This window comes from Phodopus roborovskii, unplaced genomic scaffold (assembly GCF_943737965.1).
Source record: "Phodopus roborovskii unplaced genomic scaffold, PHOROB, whole genome shotgun sequence".
Taxonomy (NCBI): domain Eukaryota; kingdom Metazoa; phylum Chordata; class Mammalia; order Rodentia; family Cricetidae; genus Phodopus; species Phodopus roborovskii.
In genome coordinates, this window is record NW_026126598.1 from 10,952,806 (window position 1) to 10,978,639 (window position 25,834).

Below are 25,834 nucleotides of genomic sequence, written 5' to 3' on the forward strand. Positions count from 1 at the left end.
CCATTTAATCCAAGAACATCACAGGGAGCTGCAGAGATGGAGAGAGAGAGAGAGAGAGAGAGAGAGAGAGAGAGAGAGAGAGAGCGAGCTTCCAACTCTTGAGGTAGACCCGAGTTCAGTTTCCAGCATAGAGGATTTGATGCCATCTTCCTGCACATATGAACATACCTCCTCCACATACACTTAAATTTAAAAAAGGCCACAGGAAAAAGGGCGTAGCTTGTCCTCTTATCATTCTCTTCTTTCTGCAGGGCTGGGGTACATGGTAGTGTCCTACTGAGCCCCACACCAGCCCCTCACTGGGGGATTCTAGGCAGGTGCTCTACCACCGAGCCACACCCAGCCCCTCACTGGGGGATTCTAGGCAGGTGCTCCACCACCGAACCACACCCCAGCCCCTCACTGGGGGATTCTAGGCAGGTGCTCCACCACTGAACCACACCCCAGCCCCTCACTGGGGGATTTTAGGCAGGTGCTCTACCGCCGGGCCACACCCAGCCCCTCACTGGGGGATTCTAGGCAGGTGCTCCACCACTGAACTATATCCCTAGAGCCCTACACTGCTATCTTTAAAGCAGGTGCCCTCTCTCATTCTCTTGTATTCTTGGACCCGGTTCTGAAAAGATGACAGTTCTCCATACATTTGCTCCAGACCCTATCTTCTCTTAAGGAAGATGGAGACTTACAATTGGCACTCCCGGCCTCCAGCCACAACCAAATGGAGGCACTGAAAGCTGACTCAGCACTGTGCTTGCATTACCCCTCGTCTGTGCTTAGTAGTGTGCACTGTCATTTCCTGGAAGCTGCACCAGCAAAACCCTTGGGGCAACCCCTCATGCACCCCTTATGGGGAAGCAGCTACCACTCTGGAGTCTTTCGCTGTTTGAGATCTGTGGGTCTGGCTGGAGGAGAGATAAGCCTTGGCTCTGTAGGGCATGGGACTTTCTCACAGGTGGCTATGTGAGCAAGCTGGGGGCTGTCATCTGTGGCTCTGCTTGCAGGTACACCCTGGAGGTCACTCTAGGTCTTTTCTCAGTCATCTGCATCAGAGCCGGGACACCCAGTGTCTCCTATTGCATAATCCCCTCAACAGTCTGGGGTGGGGAATTCCTGTCCCAGCACCCAGTCCACCCCCGGAAGGCCTTTGTGGACTTGTCCAGTGACATCCTTACGTCTTAACCAGGACCCAACTTCTCACCACTCAACTCCTCACCTTGGCATTCACGTCATCCATCGCTGCTACTGTGGGTGTCTCCTCTCCTCTCCCTGCGTTTGAGACAGCGACTCATGTAGCTTAGGCCGGCCTCAAGTTTGCTAGTTAGCTGAGGATGGCCTTGAACTTCTGATCCTCCTACTTCCACCTTGGAAGTTCTGGCATTGCAGGCATGAGCTACCATATCCCGTTTATAGGATGCCGGGGACGGAACCCGGGAAGCCCTGTATGCCAGGCACATCTGCGCCTGCGCATCTCTACCCACTGCGCCTCATCTCCAGCAGCGGTTTCATTCTTCAAATTACCTCTTTCTCTCCCAGTTCCACTTAAGCCCCCTCTCCAGTTCATGCCCTGCCCTCAGCGGACCCCGAGCCCTGCTCTTTATCCAAGATCCTTTTCCTGAGATCTGCCTGAGCAAGCCTGTGGCTGAGGGGCAACCCCAGACCTTGAGAGACCATTCCCTTTCCCGTGATGCTAGCACAGCAAAGAGACAACAGGAGAACAGGGTGTAGTCCCTAAAACAGGCTCTTTAATAATGTTTGTCTTCACTGAAGAGCTTGGCTTTCCCACCCCAGCATTGGGCTGGAGCTGGTTGGCATGGCAGGCTGCCCAAGGCTGGGGAACCACCGGCAGGCCTGGCTTGATGGGAGTGGCCGACCATCACAGACCAGTCAGGCTGTTGCTGCAAGTGGCCCAACTCCGGTGGGCTGGGCTTGAGGTTGTTAGGAATCAGTAAGTAGGCCTTCGTGGGTGAGGCGGGCTGTCAATGGTTGTCACTGTGGGAGTGACCACCATCAGTGGGCAAGGCCTGAAGTCACCAAATGCGGTTAACTGTCAGTGAGCTGCCTGAGGTGTATTTGATCAGCCTTATAGCCACATCTGTGGTGGGCGTAGCCAACCACCAGTAGGAGGAGCTTGAAGTCGACCATGGACAGCCTTGGCCTGCTGTAGATGGTCTTAGCGGGCCCCTGGGGGCTGAAGTCTCTAGGTGTGGCTAGCTGGCCAGCTGTCTTAGGCTTGATAGACCATGGATAGTTGTGTCCAGCCACTGTTAGGAGTTGCTGACCATCACGGGCTGTCCAGGCTGTTGGTGGGCGGGACAGTCCACAGGTATTCTTGGCCTGCTGTGATGTGCATGGCACCAGCGGGTAATGGGCGTGGTTGCTAGTAAAAGGAGTACTGGTTCTCCACTGCGCGAGCACGGCCCAGCGTGGCCTCCGTGGGCTCTTCGGTGGCTCCGGATGCAGCCTCCAGCAGGTGCTCTGCGCTATTGCTGCGGCTGCGTGCACTGAGTGGAACCTCGGGTAGGCGTGGGGGCATAGATGTGGCCGAGGATGATGAGCCAGATGACGTCGATGCTCCGGCGCCATTGGAAGGTGAGGTGGGTGGGCAGGTGGCCGTGGCCAGGCTGGAGAAGTAGTGCTGGCCAGCCGGCTCGGTCCAGCAGGAGGGGACTGGGGCCACCGTGCTGGGCGCTGGTCCTGGGTCTGTAATGAGAGGCTATGTTGGTCAGCATTTAACCCTGGGCACCTGAACTTCATCCTCCAAAGCCAGGCAGGTCAAACAGATGTGGGGAACCCAGGAGATAGCATGCAAGCACACATATCTTTCTAGCCTAAGCTAGGCAGCCCACCAGTGCAACCCTCAAAAGCTGGGTGCTGAACTGTAACCTTACAGGGCTTCTGGAACCCACCCCAGTTGTCTGTGTGTCCAGGTGAAGGGTTTTGAGTCTGGGTCTAACATATACCGTGGCCTTTAAATCACCGTGATGCGGAGGATGGTCTTGAACTCCTGATCCTCCTGCCTTCACCTCCAGAGGGCTGAGATTACAGGAGTGCACCACCACATCCAGTTTATGAGGTGCTGGGGATCAAACCCAGGCCTCGAGCATACTAGGCAAACCTTCTATGTATAAGTCATATACCAAACTCCAGATGGTGGCATCTTACCAGGAGGCGGGCCTTGGGCACGCACATAGCTTCTTAGGGTGATATCAGCAGATCCCCCTGACTCCAGGGGTATGGGGTGGGTGTGGAAGTGTCGAAGCATGTCAAACACAGACCGGAACCACAAATGCTGGACATGGCACTGGCCATGACCATTCAGAGACAGGCGAAGGTGCTGTGGGCACAGATGGGGATGGTCAGTGGCGGGGTACCAGGTCGGCTACCTGCTTTGCAAGTTGTTCGAGGACAACACATCAGTCCCATTGAGACCGTATGGTACTGTGCCGTGCTGGGGGTCCTCACCCTGAGTCTATCTGGGGGTAGATCACTCCTGTGGTAGGTATGGGAAATGGACATAATAACAGAACTAGGCTGGGGCTAAGGGCCACAGACATCTGTCCTCACACTGGAATCAATCTGTCGTTTTGAATATTTGTTTTGTCTCTGAGACAGGATCTCAGGTGACCCAGCGGTATGGAATGATGGCAGGTAACGCTTAGCAATGACTGGTCTTCTCCGGGTCTCCTGAGTTTACCTGAGGCAGGAGGCTCAGTGTAAAGAGTCATAGACCCTTAGTCTTTATCAGTGGGCCTGAGGCTAGCAGACCGGCTAGAAAAGTGTCCAGGTTAAAGGTTACCTCATGCCTGCCCTGCTTACCCCTCCGTGGGCCCTGATGGACAGGGCACCATCCTGTCGGAGCTTGGGATGTATGTATGAGATCAAGTCCTCTAGGGTTAATAGTGCTGGCCAAGATGTCAATTACCAGCCACCAGGAATGACATGAAGTGCCTGGTTGTCAGAGGAATTGACAAGGTAGTGTCCCTAGGGAGACAGCCTCTTCCAACATACACAGCTGGCCAGCACAACCAGGCGTAGGCCTGAAGGCTGCTGGAGGTTCAGTCAGAAGTGAGGTGGCCATGATCTTCAGCTGCAGGCCAGGGGCAGGAAACTTGGGATGCTGTGGGGCTGCTGGGAAATGACACCCTGGAAGGATCTGAGGCTGGGTCTAAATATTCTGGAAACATGGTATGAGGGCACAGTGACTCCTGCCCTCTCCCACCTCACCGCCATGCCCCAAACTGCCTGACTTTTGTCCTCTTTGCCATCTTTACTGATTTTTGGAAATACATCTATCATCTGTCCACCTTTCACCTGTTTGTATGGACGTGCGTGCAAACGGCACGCTGCATTTTGGAGGTCAGAGGACAACTTAGCAGTCAGTTCAGTCAGTTCTCTTCTCCCACCGTGTGGGTTCCGGGGATCAAACCCAGGCAGGGAGACTTGGCTGCAAGTGCCTTTACTGGTGAGGCTTCTTGCTGGCCCTTTACTTCTTTCTTTATTCACTTATTTATTGAGAGAGTCTCACGGGCACATGCTGGCCTTGAATTCAATGTGTAGCCAAGGATGACCTTAAACTCCTGATCCCCCTGCCTCTACCACCTGGGTGCTGGGATCTCAGATGTGCACCACCAAGTCCTGATGTGGGGATTTGTTGTTGTAGACTTCATTACAGATGTGTTATACAGGTTGTAGGTATAAGGATAGGAGAAAAGGATGCCTTAGAGCACAGATAGATAGCAAGTGTAGGTAGAGGGTGCTCACGGCAGATTTTTGAGTCAGGGATTTGTTATCAAGCTGGCTTCTCACTCCCCACAATCCTCCTGCCTTAGCTTCTGAAGTGCTGGCATGTACATCTGGTTGCAAAGCTAACTTCTCAGAGAGACTGGCTTTTGGAGTGGGCTTGGTCATCAGCCGGTGATGAGTCTTAGGACCTGGGCCACCTCAGTCCATCTCCCCCAGCACAGGCTGCTCCCGTCACCCACAGCGCACATACACTTGCCTTGGCCTTGCCCTGGAAGTTGAAGGTCAGCACACACTCCCCAGGTCGAGTCTCACTTTGGCGGATCACAAAGAGGCCGTGGCTCCGGGGCCCACCGGCCAGCACCAGCTGAGCAGCCTTCACTCGGGACAATGTCCCATGGAACCAGGGGTAGTCGGATAGTTCTAGTTCAGCCTCGGCATCAGTGTCTAGCTCAGCTCCTTCATCCCCTGGGTTGGTTGTAATAGCACGCAGGACAAAAGGGAGAAAATAAGCCAACGAGAGAGGGGGGAGCCCTATCGTGTTTGTTTGGGTAAACTGCCATTTGAATATCAGACCTAGGCAGAGAGCCGACTGAGCATGTCTAGTCAGCCTTGAGGTAAACTGAGGCACAGGGAGGCGGGAGCACTCACTGATGTGCCAGCCTCCGGCCCACCTGGCTTTATTATGTCCTTCTGTTTATGTATGTATGTATGTAGGTGTCTGTGTGTGCACGTGTGCCTGTGGGTGCTGGGAGAGGCCAGAAGAGGCCATCAGATCCCCCGGAGCTGTAGTCACAGGCAGGTGCCAGCTGCCCTACATGGGTGCTGAGAGCCAAACTCTGGTATGTAGCAGGCTTTGCCTTGGGCCACCAACCAGCTCCCAAATAGTCACATGGAGACTTATTATTAGTTTCGAATGCTTGGCTTTAGCTTAGTTTTGTTTCTTGCTATTTTTTTTTTTTTTTTTTTTTTTTTTTTTTTTTTTTGAGACAGGGTTTCTCTGTGCAGCTTTGGCTGTCCTGAAACTTGCTCTGTAGACCAGGCTGGCCTCAAACTCACAGAGATCTACCTCCTCTGCCTCCTGAGTGCTGGGATTAAAGGTGCATGCCACCACTGCCCGGCCAGCTCTTATAATTTATATTAATCTATTTCTCTTCATTTACGCTTTGCCACAGGCCTTTTACCTTTCTTTCATTCTCTATGTCTTACTCTGTGTCTGTCTGTCTGGCAGCTGCCTGCTGTCTCCTTCGCTTTCTCCCTTTTTCTCTTCTACTTATTCTCTCTGCGAATCTCTCTCCTGCCCAGCTATTGGCCTTTCAGCTTTTTATTAGACCAATCAGAACAGCAAAGCATCTTTACATAGTTAAACAAATGCAGCATAAACCAATGTAACACACCTTTACATAGTTAAAGTAATATTCCACTACATGGCTCTCTGGAAGAGCAGCGATCGCTGTTAACCAGTGAACCACCTCTCCAGACATTTATTTTGCTCCAGCCTCTATAACCCAAGTGCTGGGTTACAGGCTTGTGCCACCACCCTGTCCCTATAGTGTGAGACTATAAAACCCAGGCACAGTGGGAAAGGCCAGGTGTCCATACAGAACCGCTGTAGACACAATTGGCTGAAGTGTCCCCACTTCTGAGGGTCCACATGGGTCCCTGTAGAAGGCGTGGGGACCCCAGTGGTACCTGTGTTATTGCTGTCACTGACAGCACCCCCCGAAGACTCCAGTGTTTGAAGGAAAGTCTCCAGGGGGACATGGGCCAGGGACTCTCCCACGGTGTCACGAGCTCTGCTGTGTGGGGCTGTCACCACGGCACCCACTGCGTTTGTTGTCTCTGGGGGCCGGGGCGTGTCTGCTGCAGAGGAAACACGGGGGAAAAGCTCATCTCTTATCTGCCCTCCAACACTGTCCCCCCATTCCAGCCGGCTCCCCCCACCTACCTTCTGTTAGGAACTCACAGCTGCAGGAAGTCACACGGCTGGCCAAACAGCCTCCCCGAGCACAGGACAGCCCCGTGTCTTCCTCAGTGTCCCTGTGGAGTGGAGAAGACACACACATCTCGCCATGGGGCCTGGGTGGGGACCCAGGACTGTTTACAGAGCTTCGAGTCCTTTCCACTCCCTCACCCTCTGTGGCCACTGTGTGAGTGTCCCACCATGGAGGCCACCGTGAACATAGTGCTCCCTGAGGTTGGGGCTCATTCCTGGGATCCCATGGACACTCTCCAGTGGGGAACAGTGTGGTGATCGGTGGAGCCTGGGCAGCCCCTTGAGGCCATCCCAGCTCTAAAAACGGTCTGACCCCAGGCAGTGTCTTTGGAGCAGATGGCCATTAGATGGGCATGCACCTTGGGGATGAGATCTGTGAGGCACTCAGGACTCTAATTGAGCCTTATTTAAATGAATCTGTTAATTAGAAAGCAGCCCCTCCCCTGGCACCACCTCATCCTATTAGCCAGAGAAACGGCTGCCAAGTACTCAGCTGGGTGACAACCCCACCCCGCCCCAGCAGGAGTCTCTTCTGGACAGTGGAGTCATCCTCTTTCTGTACATAACTGACCAGATGTGCCAACCACGTCATTAACTTTCATTAACTTCGACTCCATAGTGACCTCAGTCTACCAGCTTCCTCATCAAAATCCAACTCTTTTCTATAAAAATGTCATGTACGGGTGTCTGTGCATGGGTGGATATTTGTGTGTGGGTGTAGGTGTTGGAAGAGCCCAGAGGTCTCTGATCCCCTGGAACTGGAGTTACAGGCAATTATGAACTGCCTGACATGGGGGCTGGGGACCGAATTCATCCCCTGGAAGAGCAGTACTATTGGGCCATCTCTCCAGCCCCCAAATTCTATTTGTCATGAGAGGCATGGTAGAGCACATGTGTGGTACATGTGCATAGCATGCACAAAGCCTGGGTTAGATACCATAGAGGCCTTGATATCCTCCATCTGTCTGGCTCTGGCCTAGCCATTTTGCTGTTATTTGGGGTTTTTGTTTGCTTTTTTTTTTTTTTTTGGTGATAGGGGCTCATGTAGCCCAGGCTAGCCTTAAGCTAGCTGTGTAGCAGAGGATGACCCCTAGGCTCCTGATCCTCCTGCCCATCTTGGGAATAACTGATGCTGGCTCTAGGTTAGTATTTGCTGTCTGGTAGCTGGGTTACTGGGAAAGGGGATAAGACACACTTCTACCTGTTCACCCCCCACCCTTGGGGCCAGAATACTCACCCAGGATCCACACAGCCCTGGATGTCAGCCACCCACGAATGCTTTTGCAGTGAGTCTATCGTCTCCAGAATGTACTCTGCTCCGTTCTCCACCTGGATGAGAGTGGCCCTGGTAAAGCCTCCTCCACTGCAGGGTAGAGGGTGGAGCACCCCAGGACCAATGAGTGGAAGGGTTCATATGACTTCACTCGCCCGTGTTTGGTCCCATGGGTATGAACAGAAGGGAGGACATCGGGGGACCACCCAAGTTGGGGGCAGGGCTGCAGCCTGAAGTCCACACGGGAGGAGATGCCAGGCTCTGGAGGCCCTGGGTGTGGTACAGAAGACCCAGCATGCTCAACCCACACCCTGGCATTCCAGATGGGGTTCAAGAGGAGTGGGGAAGCCAGCTGGCCCGGCAGAGTGCAGGGCCCCAGGCCTGGCAGCTGCAGTTCTACTGCTGTGGCCATGTGGTGGCCGGCGCTCTCTGTGCCTTGTCCACTGAGTTCCTGAGAACCCTGGGAAGGAGGCTATGAAAAACGCTTATTTTATAGACAAGAAGCCTGAGTTCAGAGAGGGAGCAACTTGCTCAAAAGTCCGCCAGCAGCCAGCAGCCAGCAGCCAGCGGCAGCTGAGACTCGGACACAGGGCCACCTGTTCTTGGTTCCCTGTCCTGTGCATTCTGTCACAGCGTAGCATTGGGCTAAGAGGGCCTTGCCATACTTCCTTTTCCAATGGGGAATCGGGCTCACAGTGGGGCTGACAGGGGAGTCCTTCTGCCTCAGGGGTGCCTGAGGGCCACCCAGCATTTGAGAATACCAGATGGACAGCGGCTGTGTCCCCAGCTACCAGTCTTGAGGGAACAACTCAGGACATAGAGTTGGCACACATTTACCCAATGAATAAAAGAATCTGTGGTTTGTATAAACACACGCTCAATAAGAGCTTGCCAAAGAGGGTGGGGGCTATGCAAAGCTTCAAGCAGGAGGAACCGGCCTCCTGGAGGGACTCCGCTTCATAGTCTAGTTCCTTCCAGGAAGCCCTGACCACAGCCTAGCAGCCTGGACCCATGTCCTCAGCAGCCCTCGCAGGCCATCCCAGTGCTGTGGGCCTGGAGAAGGACAGGCGGTTTCCAGACCCACTGGGGTGCCTCTCACCCACCCTCCATGTCTTTGTGCCTTTGTAGGGACCAGGGCTGGTTTCCACACTCCAGTTCCCTGTGCCTGTGTACATTTGCATAACTTCAACAAGCTGGTCACCAGTAGCTGTGAGGTGGGTGTGTCCTGCTCCAATGGGAGAGGAGGGGAAGGGAACTTTAATGACCTTTCCTGGACCCAGGAAGAAATGGGGAACAGGGCTGGGCTGGTGAGATGGTTCAGTGGATAGAGATGCTTCACAAGCTGGGTTTGATGCCCAGGGGAGGAACCCATTGGTAGCAGGAGAGAGCTCTCTCAGTTGACTCCTAAAAGTTATCCTCTGACCTTCATGACCATGTCACGGCATGCACATGCAGGCACACACCAGGCAAATGTAGCCGGGTAACGGTGGTGGTGTGCTCCTTTAACCCCAGCACTCAGAAGGCAGTTCAAGGAGTTCAAGGAGGAGGAAGTTCAAGACCAGCCTAGTCTACAGGGCTAGTTTCAGGACAGCCAGGGCTACACAGAGAAACCCTGTCTCGAAAAACTAATAATAATAATAATAATAGTAATAAATGTATTTAAAAAGCAAGAAAAGGAAGGAAACCCTGGTGGTCAACCATGTCAGGATGCATGACTCTAGAATGCAAACCAGATTCAAGCTCTACCTAGGTGATGGACACCTGTTGTGGGATCCTATCACGGGGATCCCCTCCATATCGCTCCCTTTGATGGTCTAACTTGCACCCCTGTAATGAGTTCAAGCTGTGTAACCCACGAGGGCTGTGGTCCCAGGCAGCCGCAGACCTGGGGGCTGCAGTGAGATCTTACCTTGAGCACAAACGTGTTGTCCTTCTCAGGCATTTCCAGAGGCATGGTGGTTCGCACCTCAATGATGGCCGATAGGGGGATGCTGACCTTGGGTCTGGAAGCCTGGGAGGTCAGAGGAAGGAACAGTGGGAGGAACCCCTTGGAGGCCTTAGGAGACGCGCTCCGCACCTCCTACCCACTTTAGAGATGGGGACATTGAGAGGGCAGCAAGAATTCTACTCCATGGTCACAGCAAGCTAGAGACTGGTTGGTACTGCTGAGTCCCCAGTCCCAGAACCCCAGCCCTGTGAGCTGTGGGTGCGCCCTGGCTCACCCTCCACTCGTGCACCTACTTCATATGCCGTTCCCCTCGCTTCTCACCCTCCTTCAGTCCCTTTCTTTCCTTCCTCTTTCTTTTTCATTGTGGTACTGGGAATTTTGCCCAGGGCAAGCTTTCTACTACAGAGCCCCTCACCGGGGGATTCTAGGCAGGTGCTTTGCCACTGAGCCACACCCCAAGCCCTTGGCTTTTGGAAATAGGATCTCAATCTATAGCACCAGCTAACCCACTATGGAGCCCAGGTTGGCTTGAGCTTGAGCAATCCTTGAGCAATCCTTCCTGAGTTTCCTGAGTTCTGGGATTGTACAATCCTCCATTGAGGGGCTGGGGTGTGACTCAGTGGTAGAGCACCTGCCTAGAATCCCCCGTGAGGGGCTGGGGTGTGACTCAGTGGTAGAGCACCTGCCTAGAATCCCCCAGTGAGGGGCTGGGGTGGGGTGAGCATGGTTCCCAGAATGAGGTGGCTTCCTGATTTGGATGAGAGTTCTGGAGCACAGATCTCACCTCAGAATGGGGCCCTGGAGCTGGGTGTGTCCTGTCTCCAGGCAAGGGGAGAAGGGAACTAGCACCCCAATGCTGCCATCACAGGGTTAAACCAGGGCAGTTAGCAGGGCCCCTTAGGAGGGTCGCGCTGTGCAGGCCCCTTCCTTTATGCTCTGCTCCACAGCTCCTGGCAGTGCCTTGGATCTCTCTGGACTGTCCTGAGGCTGACATTACCGGCAGGGCTTGGGCTCTGGGACAGGGACTTTCTGAAGAGGAAAAGGAAAGGCCTCATATCTGGTGGATGGGAATTCTTGGCCACTCTGGACACTGTCCAGCAGGCCTGGGCTGAGCTTACAACAGTGACTGATAGGCTTAGCTTATCACATCTTCACACCAGCCGATGGCTGGGGTTGCCACCCGAGGCAGAGAGCACAGGAAGGTTTATAATGGTGCCTTCAGTTGGGCTCCCACTGGCTGGAGGTACTGTGTTCCTGTGTCCCTTCTCTCGGCTCGACATCTGAGGCCATCTGTCTCGATGTAGTTGTAGTTGCCCCTTGCCTCCAGTGCTGGGGTAGAATCTAGGATCTCATGCTTACTAGTCAAGGACTCTAATACTGAGTTATATCAATGCCCCTCACTGGGGGATTCTAGGCAGGTGCTCTACCACACCTTCAGTCTCTCATTGGGGGATTCTAAGAAGGTGCTCTACCACTGAGCTATTACCTGCTTTACCTGGTCATTGGAGCTGCTAAGTTGGGAGGAGATTAATGACGTTCTCAAAGAATCTGGCTAGTTATCTAACCAGCATGGGTTGTTATAAGGTGAGGTCACTCTACACTTGACCTTTTCTACACATAGCTATTTCCTTCTTCTCCTGTCTGCCCTACTGTGAGAGGCTGTGAAGGATGGGGCTTCCTGACCTTGGACATGCAGTTTCTAAAACCCAGCTAAACGATTTGTCTCTCCTCTCTCTTCCCTTTTTGAGATGTGGTATCACGGAGCTCAGACAGGCCTTGAACTTGCTATGTAGCCAAGGATGACATTGCCTGATCCTCCTGCCTCTACCTCCCCAATGCTTGGATTATAGGCAGTTACCATGTCCTCTTCCTCTCTCCCTCTTTCCCTCCCTCCCTCCCTCCCTATCATATACTATCTAGCCTCTGGTATTTTGTTATAGACAGATGATGGACTAATACACTCTAGAATGATCCTCACATTCATGGATCACTCCCAGGTATTTACTATGCTCTGATATTCTGAGAGCCTGAAGCAAGATCAGGGGCAAGGAACCTGTTGTCCTCAATGAGTTGAGGAAGGCAGGGCTCAGTGATCCCTCAGGAACCCTCCCTCCTGCCAGCAGTAAAAGCAGAGGGCTCTGCAGGGATCAGTGGAAAGTTGGGAGGGCAGCAGCTGCCGTGTCCTCTCCCCCAGGGCAACGGGGACAGCTATTTAGAGACCAGCAGCTGGAGCTGCCACTCACAGCAGGACAGTGAAACCTTGGGCCTCTGCCCCTGCCCTTTGGGTGACCCTGGGCAAGCCACCCCATCACCAGGCTTTGGTCTCTCTGTCTGTAGATTCGAGTTTAGTGGCAGTTTTCTCAGGGGCTGAAGGTAGGGTATGGGTAAAACTCCCTTGGGAAATCTGGGGGAACTGGGAGTTGGGGTGATACTCCTCACCAGTGTGTTCTGGGAGTACCCACAGCATCTTGCTTTGGGCAGCTCTTCCTCCAGCACCTTGAGGGGAGGTTGGGGGGGGGGCGGTGGCGAGCCTCCAGTACATTGACTCAGAGTGTCCAGGAGAGGTACTGGGGAGAGTGAGCCCCAGGACGGTCAGGTCTTGGGGTGTTACCAGTTGCCATGACAATATTCAGGGAACTCCATCTCTTCCCTTCATGCTGGTGACCATCTGAGTGGTAATGCATAGCCAGCCCACTTCTGCCACTCACGCATGGCTGCAGGCAGCCCATACCCCTCCTCTAAGTATCAACTTTGTTCCCTTCTTTCCAGGTAGTCGCATGCAGCCCAGGCTAGCTCCCAACTTGCTATGTAGCCAAGGATAACCCTGAGCTTCTGATCCTTCTGTTTCCAAGTGCACTACCACTCAGGGATTATGGGGTGCGGTGCTGGGGCTGGAACTCTGGGCCTCATGAGTGCTAGGCAAGCACTCCACCTGCTGAGCTACACCCCCGCACCTCTACTTTCCAAGCAAGTTACATTTGTTCCCCCAAGCAGACCCCAAACTTCGCTGTCCCCTACCACGGAAGGGCTTTGGTGGCCAATGGGGCCAGTGGACTCAAAGTGGTATGAAAACGACAGTGGCAGGCAAAGACCCTCTCTTCCTCCTGATGGGAAGGAAGTCGCCACCCGGTAGGGCTCAGCTGGAGCCTGGCAGGGGCAGCAGATATATGATTGCCATGGACCAGGACTCAGGCCTCTCAGAAACAGGTCTGAATGTACCTTCTTACTCCCTGCTTTTATATGCTACATTTTGTCCCTGGGATGTGCCCCTTGTACAAAACCCGTGTCTATCAGACCAGGTCACACAATCCCCAAACGAGTCCCAGGCACCCACCCACCTGTTACCGGTCTGCAGTTCCCTTAGGCTGTGTAGGTGACTGGGTCCCCATGAGTGATGGCAACATGCACCAAAATACGAACCTTGGGCGGCACGAAGAACTCCAGGCGGAAGCGCTCCCCGGCCACAGCCCTTCTCAGAAGCAGGCGACACTTCTGCCACTGTGCAGTGCCCCCAGGGCCCGAAGCCGCATCATCTGCCACCATGAAGCGCAGTGCGCCCTCGCGCTGGATGTCCACTAACTCCACCTTGGCCGCCAGGGTCCGTGCCAGCCTCAGGCGCCGCGTCCACTTGTCTCGAGGCTCGGATGCAGGCTCGGCGGTCTTGGGGGTGGCTCCAGCATCAGGCTCTGGGGACGAGCGCCGGTGCCACAGGTCACGTACTCCATCCACCACGCACAGGCTCATGTTACGTAGTGAGAAGCCCTTGCGGACACGGGCCTTGGTGGCCGCGTGGGCAGACACGTCCTCGGAGCTTCGGGAGTGGCCATAGGCTGCAGACTTGAGTGCTGATGTCACCGAGGTTGCGACAGGCTCGGGCTCCATGGTGTCCGCTGCTGTCCCCAGCACACAGCGCACCTCCTCACTGAAGACTGCCAAGAAATTGGCTGCAAAGTGGCGGGAGAATGAGGTCCCTGCGTCAGGCGTGTCGTAGGTCGGGTTGTCACGAAGGAAGCGGCAGAACTTGTGAGCGAAGTCCACAGCAGCCACCTGTGCATGCAGCTCGCAGAACTGCCGCCAGTCAGGGACTGGGGCGGGGGCGGCGGCCGAGCCTGGGGTGGCACCATTCATGGCTTTGGTCCCATGGCAGCCTCAGGCTGAGGGGGATAAAGTAGGTATTTCTTTTTTGTTCCTTCCTTCCTCCCTCCCTCCCTCCCTCCCTCCCTCCCTCCCTCCCTCCCTCTCTTCTTCCATCTCATGTAGCACAGGCTATCCTCAGACTCCCTGTGTAGCAGAGGATGACCTTGAGTTTCTGATCCCCTTGGCCCAACCACAGCCCTCCCTGGGCATCTACAGCATCATAGCAACAACTCTATTTGAGTTGCTCCCACCCACTGAAGCTAGAGGTGCACATGATCGATGGTGAAGTAGGAGAAGGGTTCTAGGGGTAGGGGGTGTCTCATAGCATTCTTGGGGATCCCCAGGGTCATTTATTCTGGAGCTGGTCAAGGAGGCTGAGGGAACAGACACTTTCAAATGGTGTCCTGTGAGTTTTGGGTGACCTGAGGATCTTCAATAACCTTTCCAAGTCCCCGAGTCCTTAGACAACAAGTGTTTTCATTTTTTTTGTTTGTTTGTTTTTTTGAGACAGGGTTTCTCTGTGGCTTTTGGAGCCTGTCCTGGAACTAGCTCTTGTAGACCAGGCTGGTCTCGAACTCACATAGATCCGCCTGCCTCTGCCTCCTGAGTGCTGGGGTTAAAGGCGTGCACCACCAACGCCTGGCTGCAACAAGTGTTCTTAACCTCTGAGCCATCTCTGCAGCCCCCGTGGGCTCTGCCTTATCTACTCTATCTCCCTTCATTTTAGTCGTCATGACCTGAGCTGTTCCATCCCTTCCTCCCACCATGTTCTGCCTGAGTTGAGGCACTAAGGAGCCTTCAACCTCTGAAGCTGTGGGACAGAGTAAGCCTTCCCTCCCTACAATGCTCCTGGGTATCTATCTGTTATAATGACAGCAGCTGACACTCAGTTTCCGGGTCTTTGCTCAGCTTTCTGGTCCTAGGACTTTGGGGGTCATCTTCCTATATGGCCCAAAGGTGACCCTTTTTATTATTGGCATTAAAGGGCCAACCTCCTTAGGAGCGCCCCCCCCATGGTAGTCTGCCTGTTGTGCCTTTCGGAGCTCCCATCCCCACTGGACCAATCTAGAAATCCCAGCTGTCTCTTCATTCCAGCTTCTTCCACTTTGTTGCTAGGCAACTACATCTTTTACCACTTAGGATGGGTAAACTGCAGAGTGCATGTCAGGTAGTCATCTAGGGGACTTGCTTCCTGTCCCCTGTTGTGGTAAACCTTCCTGGGAACACAAACCCAGCCATGTTCTGCCTCCCTCGTCCATTTTCTTTCTTAGATTGTACCCAGTTCCTCCTTCCTGCATATTATTCAATGGCTCTACCACTGAGCCACACTCCCAGCCCCTCACTGGGGGATTCTAGGCAGGTCCTCTGCCACTGAGCCACACACCCAGCCATTCCATCCATTTTCCTTTGGTAACTTTGACCTTAAGTTAGTGGGAAAACAAAACAAAACCAAGCCAAAACCCAAGGAGATTAAGTAGGGAAACTCAGGCTTCCCCTGGCAACCCCCGTTGGAGAGGTCAGTTTAGTGTGGATTGTTGAGGGGCAGCACCCATCCTTCTGAGGCACTGATGTAGAGGCTCACACTCTTACCTGTCCTCCCAGGATCCCCATGGCTCTGGGCCTGCCCCTCCCCACCCAGCCCTTGGGAACCCCATCTCAGATCTCTATTGTTGTCTAAGCCCTATAATTAAACACTAGGTAAAAATAGCTGTTCGACTTTTCAACAGCATCCTTGGGACCTCGGGGCCAGAGAGCACAAGGGAATCCCTTTCCTCCTTAGGGCAGCCTTAGGTACAGCAGCAGTCATCAAGTACGGGGTCTACCCAGGGGAGAGTGCCTGGGTCAGGCTTCACACCTATAGATAGCACCTCAGAACGAGGAATGGCTGCCATCAGGAAATCAGAGGGTGGTGTGCAAAGTCCATAGAGGTGGAGAGAGATGGGTGCTGGGGTCCTCATGGGCATAACTCAGGCCAGCCCCTTACTTATCTTGCTTGGCAATCCCTATTCACCCTTCCATAATAAGTCGTCTTCTTCCAGGAAGCCTTCCTTGACCTCCTCTGTCCAGGCTGGCACAAGTGTTTCATCTGAGTGCCCACGGTCCCCTCTTGAGTGTACTAGCAAGCTATCGCTTGCACTGAGTTCTGTGCATGCTTTTAAGTCTATCTCCCCAGCTGGCATTCCTTGGGGGCAGGGACCAGCTGTACCCACTAGGTCACCACCACCACAGCAGCCAAGAAGGATGGAGCTGCTGCTAACCCCATGAGACCTTCCCCAGGTCCATGCACTTACCCAGCAAGCTATTTCCTGCTCTGTACACGATGGCATGGGTGAACATAGATGGAAGACTAGGTGTGGGCCTGTGTGGAGGCTGCCAGGAGGTGACCCCCAGGATTGGTCTTTCAGGCCTTCCCCCCCTGAAGATAGGGTCTCTCTCTGTGTAGCCCTGGCTGTCCAGGAACTCACTCTGTAGACCATGCTGGCCTTGAATTCACAGAGATCGGCCTGCCTCTGCCTCCCAAATGCTGGGATTAAAGGCGCACTGCCGCCACCAGGCGGTCTTCAGGGTTGAAGGGAGGAGTAGAGTCTCAGGGAACAGGTGGACCATTAGGGTCCCACCTAAGCCAGGTGGAAGCTGGACTCTGCCAAGCTTTGGGCAGGTATGCTGTGTTCTAAGCAGGAAGCTGGTTATCCCTTTCCTGACCTCCCTTCCCCATCCCGCCTGGCACACCCGCAGTGTATGGGCCCAGGAATCAGTACCACTGCCTGTGCCCCAGGCTATACAAAACTGGGGCAGAGGGTGTGGTGGCATGCACCTATGATCCTAGCATTGGGAAGCTGGGACAGGAGGATCCGAGGTTAGACAATTCCAGGCCAGTTTGGGATATTTAGCAAGATTTTTATCTCAAAATGGAAACACAGAAACAAAAGTAATCAAGAGAGGTCAACAAGCACCCTACACCTCCTTACAGATAGGGAGCCCAGGACTCGAAGGCAGGAAAGACAGAAGGGAAGCTATACACCACAGACCAAAAGGCCCAGCCAAGGAAGTGCTGTTCCCAACAGCCCCTGGGGCCAGATCTGGGGAGGAAATGAAGTCCTTGACCTTGGCTGACCTTCCTGAATTCTGAATCACTTGAGGAAAGGCTTACCTCTCCCTGGAAGGACAGACAGCCCAGGAAGTGGGCTTCATAGTCAGGGCTTGGCTTGGCTCTGTCACCTCTGGATAGAGCCTGGAGGTGTTTCCAATCACTACAGAGACCCGCCAGTGAGTGACAATCATTTACTGTGCAGATGATTGTGGGTTCAGATAGTGGGAAAGTAGTGTTAGAGAGCAGACCCCAGACGTACTAGAAGCAGGGTGGACTGTGCCATCCTGTCCTGACAGTCTGGGCCAGCTTAGGTTTACGACCTGAAGCCATAGCCTTCATCCCTTTTTCCTCCTGTCTCTGTCTGGATTGCCTTCCTTCTTAGTCTTCAGGTGTATAGAGCCTTCCCTCTTAATTTCACATTTGTGTGTGTGTGTGTGTGTGTGTGTGTGTGTGTGTGCACATACACATGCCACAGGACATGTGTGGAAGTAGGAGGATAGTTTATGGGACATGGTCCTCTCCTTCCACTATGTGGGTCCTGGGGATTGAACTTTTGTTGTCAAGCTTGGCGGCAAGCACCTTTACCCACTGAGTCATCTTACTGTCCACCCCTCAATATCTCTCTCTCTCTCTCTCTCTCTCTCTCTCTCTCTCTCATGTGTGTGTGTGTGTGTGCGCGCGCGCGCGCGCGTACGCACACACATGTGCAAGACAAAGGATGTCCATATCCTACTTTATCACTCTTCACCTTATTTCATTGAGACAGGGTTCTCACACTGAACCTGGACCTAGGCTCGCAGCCAGGGAGACCCCGTTAATCCTCACATCTGCACAACTCATTGCAGCGGAGTCCCAGGGCATTGGCGATGTCTAGCTGCTGGGGGCTGGCACTCAGGTTCTCATGCTTTCAAAGCAAGTGCTCTTAACCGCTGAGCCATCTCCCCAGCCTCCAACCCTCTCTTTTCCTGGAAGTTCTCTCTGTACTAGACAGGAATTCACATGTCCTTGTGGCCCTTGACCTCTGGTGTCTGTGGTTATGCCACTACTGTCCGCATGCAGCCCCCAGGTGCTAGAAGAAGCGAGTGAGTCAGCCCTGGGAGGACATGCTCTATCCTGACCCAACACTCTAGTCCCTGGAGCCCCAGTCTCTCGTCAATATAAAAGAGGATGGAGCAGGGGCCCAATTTTGGTGCCTGGAGACTGGGGACCAGCTGCAACGCCCTACTAGGACTAGGGACAGGTAAAGGGTGCCCTTTATTTTTACAAGCACCCTGAGGCCTCTGGGTAGAGATACAGATAAAGCCTTTTAGGCAAGGACTGAGAGAGGTGGTAGATCCCCAGGCACTGGGTAGGTCCTCCATCCTCCACACTTCACTACAATGGGGCCTGTCTGGCCTTAGCTGCCCTAACTAGCTCCTCAGCCTGGAAAAATGCTGTTTATTGTTTTTGAAATAGTCTCTTATGTAGCTGAAGCTGGCCTCGAACGAACTATATTGCTAAGAATGACCTTGATCTCTTCATCTTCAGGCTTGGTATTACAGGTATGCACCATCACACCTAGTTTATTGGCAGCCCGGGCTGGGGGGAGGGGGCATCCAGACCTTCATGGAAGGCCAGGCGGATACCCCACCGACTCAGCTACTGCCTGAGCGCCTGGGTTTTGGCTTTGTTGTTCTTAAGTGGGATGGGGTTTCAGAAGGATGAGGAGGGCAGGGCAGGGTAGAGGTAGCTTGACCGAGTCCCCTCTGCTCAAGGCCTTCCTTGCAAAACCACCGCCTTGATTAACCTCAAGGCCAGACACCCAGACCGAATCACCGCGCAGACAGGGGCAGTAGAGAGGGTGGACAGCTTTCCGGTAGTAAAAATAGCGCTGGCAATCGGAAAGAGGGGTTTAAAAAAAAAAAGCCCGTCTTCAACCCCCGCCAGCGGCGAGCATTTCCGGACCCCAAGGCCTGGTCATTCCTTAAAATATTGATGAGGCCGCCTCGCCGCTGCGCGCTAATGGGCAGAGAACTAATCGATCCAGCGCTCGGTGGGCGGGGAGATGCGGCGGCCCCGCCCCCTGCCCAGGAGGCTCAGGTTTCTGGGAAACCCTTGCTGTGGCGACATCCTCCCTTAAGTACCCCTCCCGCTCTGGAGTATACAGATGCCACCCCCTACACCACCAGGAGGGGAAAGGTGAGGAGTATGAAGTCCCTCAGGGTGCAATCTACCTGTTACCCAGGGCGCCCGCGTGTGATGCAGGCAGCATTAGGCAAGATGCCCCTTTCTGCTATCGCTTAGTTTGTGAGGGACCACCAAGCACATGAGAGGAAGGGATAGCCCGAATGAAGGGTCATCTGTTTTAGGCCAGACAATGCTCTCCTTCAATGAGCCATTCATTATAGGGAAACTGAGGGCTCCCCTCACCCTCCACCTTACCCCTCCCGCTTCCACGGCAACACAAGAACAGTCTGCGTACAGGACTTTCCTGGAAGCTAACTAATCCTAGCCATGATTGCTCATGTCCTCCCTTCCCAGTACTGACCTGGCTTGGCCGGTACCATTCAGCCTCCCATTGACAGCAGAGGCTCATTGCAGCCTCCTGTGGTTCTAGCTGTGTCTGTTATTGAATCTCTCTCCATGCAGCCCACCCACATTCTTCCAACCCTGAGTGGCTCTCACCAGCAATGGTAGTGCCTGGGTATTGCTTCTCAGGGCAACCTTAACTCTCACCTCAGTGGAGACCACATGTACATGGCAGGCTCGGTCGGAACCAGCCCCTCATGCTAGGGGGAGGCTGTGGCTGGTACTCCCCATCCTTTCCCATCCCATGATGCTGGCATTGGGTAGCGGTCAGCTCGACTTGTGGTCTCTACATCCTCGAACCTGCTGGGACTATAGGTTGATTAAGAGTCTATGGCGGCTGCCAAGTGCTTGCCTGCTGTGAGTGCTTGCTCTGGGTTCATCCCCAGCACTGCTTATACTGGCACGATGGCAAACAGCTGTCATCCAGGCACTTAGAAGGTGGGGACAGAAGGGTCAGTTCAAGGCCAATGTAGGCTACATAACAAGTTGGAGACCACTCTGGGCTACTTGAGTTCCAGCCACCTTGTCTCAAAACAAAAATGAAGAATGTTTGGGATTCTAGCTCGGTTGGTAGAGTTCTTGCCTAGCATTCGAGAAGCCCTGGGCTTTGTCTCAGCATCAAACAAACCTGGCAATGGTGGCTCATGGAAGGCAGAGGCAGAAAGATCAAGAGTTCCAGGCTGTACTCCGCTACAGGAGACCCTCCTTTGCCTCAAAAGGGAAAAAAGAAAAAAGAAAAGAAAAAAAGCATTGGTTCTGTGATTTTACAGATGGGTGTAGGGGTCTCTAAGAGTCTTGGCTTTTCTACTATGCCAGGCTCCCCAGCACCCAGAGATCTCTTCCTAGACCATGGCCTGCCTGGAAAAGCATGTTTGGAATGCATCTGTTAGAATAGTCTAGAACACTCCCATGCTCCTCATAACTAAGCCAAAGCATTTTCCTCCACCCATTTGGGACAGTGGAGAGGCCAAATGGACTAGGTCTGAATCCCGACTCTCGCTTCTTCGCCCTTACACCCACCCATCTACTAAGGGCCTGAGCATGCTAACTTCTCAGTTTGTAGCCATGTGTGATGGTGCATGCCTGTAATTCCCCGAGGCAGAAGTAGGAGGATCATGTGTTCAAGGCCATCCTTGGCAACATAACACATTAGAGGCCAGCGTGGTTTATGTGAGAGTGTCTCAAAAATAAAGAGGGCCAGTGAGGCGGCTCAGTGGGTAGTTACTTGCTGACAACTTGAGTCTGGGACCCAAATGGGAGAAGAGGAAAACCAACTCTTCCAAGTTGTCCTCTGACTACCACAGCTGCAAGGTGGTGCACATGTATGCAGACAGGAAATAAATAATGTAGTCGTTAAAAACTAAAAATAAATACAAATGAAATCGTAGCTTGTTTAGAGATTAAAATCCTCCCCACTTCTGTATCCTAAGTGTTTTTTTCTAAGTCCCCTCTTTTGCTTGAGTTCTCTGGCACCTGGCTACAGTGACATTTCCCCTGCTTTCCCTGTTTTCTACTTGCTTGTCCCCCACTCAGGTCCCTAAAAATGGAGGGTTTGCACTGGCCCAGGTGGGTTTTAGAAACCCCTATCTGACTGGCTCACCTTTCTCCGGCAGTATCTCCCATGTAACAAAGGTCCCTCCCACCATCCTAGACAGAGAAATGGGGCTCTGGCAAGGGAGGGGCCCAGACTCTCACTAACTGGATTTGAATCAGGCACAGTGTGTGGTGACCCAGTGTTCAAAATGAGCTAAGTTCCAGGCCAGTCCCATCCTGTAGTTCTCATTCCTAGCAGAATTCCTTCCAGGGCACAGAAGTGGGGACCCGCAGGAAGTAAGAGTCAGAGGTGGGTACTGGGACCACGTGGAGCTGGGGTGGCAGATGGCTAAAATGGCCAGTCCAGGTTTTCTCAGGAGCACTCAGTGCTGGACAGCTCCCCAATACTAGCTCCAGACACACAGGCCCTGCCCTCACTTTGAGGGGTGGGGGCAGCTGCAGAGCAGAAGTAGTCCTTCTCCAGCTCTGGGTCGGGCTCAGCAGTCCTCTTCCCCTTCCGGGGTTGCATGCTTCAATTGGGCCCTGACCTAGCCCCCACCAAACTTGCAAGGTGTGCCCTCGCCTGCCATTCAGTTTATTCCTGTGTGTGTCATGTATATGTGTGTGTGTGTGTGTGTGTCCTCTCATGTACATCTCTGTGTGTGCATGTGCATCTGTGTGTCAAAGGTTGACATCAGATGTCTTCCTCAGTCTAACTCATTTTTTGAGAGAGGGTCTTGAAGCCCTAGGGATCATCCATCCTGTCTGCCCTTATCCAGATCTGGGATTGCAGGCATGTATAACCAAGCATGGGTTCTGGGGTGGATGTGACTCGGCTCCTCAAACCTGTGTCAAGCACTCTAACACCTGAGCCATCTCCCTAGTTGAGTGATTCTTGAGACCTCTCTCCTGTGACCCCAGTTTTGAGCAAAACAGAACTCTGGGTGCTGCCTGTGCTTTGCTCTGGTCTCCTCTGACACTGGGTACCCAGCCTGGCACCATCCCACCCCACCAGCTGGTAAGCCTGCAGTCTAAATGGAATGGGAGAGCCTCCTCTTCTCCTGGGCTACCTCTACCCTTGCCTATTATAACACCTGTGGTTTGTGACCCGTTTCCTCCATCAGACCATGACTTCGGAGGACTTGTCCCCTATCCTCAAAGGGTTACAAGCATCTGCAGAATGCAGCCCCAACCTACTTCACTCAGAGAAAGGAAAGAGAATCCTCCCACATACCATGCCCTGCTCACTGTGCCCAAAGAGGTGTGGGCTTGAGTTCGTGTTGAGGGCACACATGTTGTCCCTGGGGACAGACATGGTCATAAAAAGAGACTTTACTAGAAGCAGGGACTATGGCAGCCCCTTGTGACCCCACATGGACAGTCAAAGATAGACAATGAGGCAGGCTCTCAGACTAACCAAATCCCATGGGGACTGCAGTCTGGAAGCTCACAGCACCTGAAACTCCTCCCACATACTTTACCAGGGTGCAGGGGACAGTGCAAGAAATAAGAATCAGATTTGGGCCTGGCAATGCACACCTGTGATTCCAGCATTTAGGAACTGGAGACAAGAGAATCAGGAGTTCAAGGCCAGCTTTGGCAAGTAAGATGGTGAGATGGAGGCCATCCTGGTTTGCATGAGACTCTGTCTCCAAACAGAACAAGGGCGCCAGGTGGTGGTGGCTCACACCTTTCATCCCAACACTCAGAAGGCAGAAGCAGGCTGACCTGAGTTCAAGGCCAGCCTATAGAGTGAGTTCTAGTGCAGTCAGGGTTACACAGAGAAACCTTGTCTCAAAACAAAAACCGAAACAAACCAAAACAAAGAACCAAGAGCTATCAAAATGACTTGGTAGGTAAAAGCACTTGCTGCCAAGCTTGGTGACCCCACTTATTCCCAGGACCCGATTGGTGGAAGGAGAGTACTGACTCCCAAAGTTGTCTTCTGTCTCTCAGTGGGAATCCCTTCCCCCCACAAATATGTGCAATAAAAATTTTAAAACAAAAAAGAAAAGCAAAGCCAAACTCGTGCCAGAGAGAAGTGGCTTGGAGGTCTCTGTCTTGTGGGTTGGGTTACTTTGGGCAAATCATTTCACTTCCTCTAAATTTACTTTGTGACAATGCTCAGAACCTGGCATGGGTCAGCTGAGACCAAAGGCTTAGCCCCAGGAGGCCCAGTCTCCACTGGCTGGATGTCTCTGCCTTCAGTGTTGGGGGGGTGGGGTGTCCTAAGTGTGTGTGTGTGTGTGTGTGTGTGTGTGTGTGTGTGTGTGTGTGTGTTCCAAATCCCCCTTGGGGACTCCTAGTAAGTAGGTAAGAGGGACCTTGGAGAGTCATTTTTGTTTTTGTTTTCACAATTGGGGGAGGGAAGAAGAGTGTGTGCATTAACTCTCTGCTCCCCAGAACTGTTCAATTATCAAGCATCCACAGTCCTCACCACCAACATCCACACCTTCCAGGGTAGGAGAGTAGGTTGCTTACAGGGACTAAGAGGGAGAGGGGTAGAAGCAAGCAGCAGGTAGGAAACTCTACCCCTGGGCCCCTGTCCCCATCAAACCAATCCTGCCTCAAAAACCCCACATAAAGGTGGGAGAGACCCAAGTCCACAGGGTTGTCCTCTGATCTTCACATGTGTACGGAGGCACGTGTGCCCACACCCATCACATACAAACAACAATAATAAATATAATTTAAGAATCAACAAATTACAGGTAGATCTTTGTGAGTTCAAGGCCAACCTGGTCTACATAGAGAGTTCCAGGCCAGCCAGGGCTGCATAGTGAGACTGTCTCAAACAACAAACAAACAAAACCATGAGACCTCACACTAACTTAACGGGATTTTGTAAGATTTTTTTTTTAAAGATCTTGAAAGCCAAACGAGATACACTGAAGATGAGACAATGTAAGGTCTTCTGATTCCCCCCCCACACACACACACACCATAGCCTCCTGGGGAAAACACTTATCTTGGCTGCTACCCAAGTAGGAGGGCTGCTCCCTGCATGGGACAATTCCAGCAGACCCCCCCCCCCAGCAGAAATACCATTTTGTTTGGCACACAAGATAATTCAGCTCAAGGGGGCAGAGATCAGGTTGACAAGATGGCTCAGCGGGTAATGGCACTTGCTGCCAAGCCTGAGGACTGAGTTTGGTCCCTAGAACCTATATGTATAGAGAAAGAACTGACTCTTGCAAGTTGTCCTCTGATGTACACACACACACACACACACACACACACACACACACACACACACACACACTTTAAAATTTTTACAAAGGGGCAGAAATGAAGTTCAACACGCCCTGACAGCCCCCCCCCCATCACCTCGGGTGAACAAGACTCTGGCTTATTCATATTCACAGCCTCTTTCGGGGCTACCGCGACGCTCTCGTCTGCAGACTTCTCACTCTTAGAACCCCACAGCGGGAACTACGTGAGAGTGGAGGGGTAGGAAAGCCCTGGCGGGTCGCAGTCCTAGCCTGTCTTGGGCCCCTCGGCTGTGGCGCGGATCCGACGCGCGCAGCTCTCAGGTTCATCAATGGCCTAGGCCGAAGGGGCTGAATGGAGGGCACTAACCCGCCCCTTCTTAAAGGCGCCGGCCTGTCACCCTAGGCGATCCTCCCTTCAAATCCAGGGCTGCTCCAGAGTGGGCGGGTCACGAATGGTGGCCGTGGGAAAGGGGCCCTGGGCCAGAAGGAGGGCTTCCCCATGGGGTAACTGTGGTCCCGATAGGGTCCCCCCCAGACCCCAGCGTATAGCCATCATCCTTCTTCGGGGTTGATCCATCTCCTCCCAGACCCGGGAAGAGACCTGGGCGTCCCCTCCCCCAGCCTCAGATCCCTTCCTGTAGGGGACCAGCTGCGCTCGTCCTTCCAACCGGCCAGTGTTTGAGGAGGGGACCGGGGCTCAGCTGCTATGAAGGTAGCTGCTTTCCCCCCACCCCCCGCCCCAGCTTCCCATCACTCTCCACCTCGCCTGGGCTTTGGGTCCCCATCCTATCCCAGCGGGGGCTCATCCCCTCTGTCGCGCGTCCTCCTCCCTCCCACCGGTGCACACAAAGACGACACGCTCGGACCCGGGCGCGTGCGGCCCCGGGGTGGCGGTGAGCACACAACACACACACACACACACACACACACACACACACACACACACACACACGCCCGCTCGCCTGCCTTCAGGGACAGCCGAGCACCCGGGTGGGGTAAGGAACCTCGGGGACAGGGAGCTAAGGACAAGCAGGCCGTACCTACAGGCGCGCAGCTTCGGCCGCGCGGGCGGAGGAGCGCTGCCCGGACCGCGGCCGGGATCCTGGGAACCGGCGGCGCATAGCCCTCCGGGCAGGAGTTCGGCCCTTGGTGGCCGGTGGTGGCTGCGGCGGCGGTGGCACCCGTTTCTCTGGCCTGCAGCCTGCAGGGCTCGTGCGCTCTTGGCGGTCCCGGCGCAGCCCCCTTGAGGCTGTCTCCCTTTTCGGGCTCCCGAGCTCGGCGCGCTCTGAGTCCAGACTCGCGCGCCGCGCGCCCCTGCTGCTCCCCCCTCCGCGCC

General features: G+C 53.7%; 1 protein-coding gene across 1 annotated transcript; it reads right to left on the bottom strand.

The window, feature by feature from the left end:
- Nucleotides 1-1,720: 1,720 nt before the first annotated feature.
- Sh2b2 (SH2B adaptor protein 2) lies at nucleotides 1,721-25,602 on the bottom strand. Its single transcript, XM_051204974.1, has 9 exons — nucleotides 25,539-25,602; nucleotides 13,378-14,111; nucleotides 9,919-10,020; nucleotides 7,974-8,065; nucleotides 6,689-6,780; nucleotides 6,433-6,603; nucleotides 5,000-5,208; nucleotides 3,163-3,334; nucleotides 1,721-2,700 (listed from the first exon to the last, which is right to left on the bottom strand). Exons 2-9 carry the CDS (start codon nucleotides 14,083-14,085, stop codon nucleotides 2,378-2,380), a joined length of 1,869 nt encoding a protein of 622 aa, XP_051060931.1. The 5' UTR covers nucleotides 14,086-14,111; nucleotides 25,539-25,602; the 3' UTR covers nucleotides 1,721-2,377.
- Between the last annotated feature and the right edge of the window lie 232 nt (nucleotides 25,603-25,834).

What these genes read in the sequence shown, in the direction of transcription:
- Sh2b2 (XM_051204974.1), bottom strand. Translation starts at nt 14,085, where the DNA reads ATGAATGGTGCCACCCCAGGCTCGGCCGCCGCCCCCGCCCCAGTCCCT. An exon ending in CAGTGACAGCAATAACACAG is followed by an intron (nt 5,209 to 6,432) that starts GTACCACTGGGG and finishes CAACCAACCCAG; the next exon opens with GGGATGAAGGAGCTGAGCTA. An exon ending in TGCCCAAGGCCCGCCTCCTG is followed by an intron (nt 2,701 to 3,162) that starts GTAAGATGCCAC and finishes CTCTCATTACAG; the next exon opens with ACCCAGGACCAGCGCCCAGC.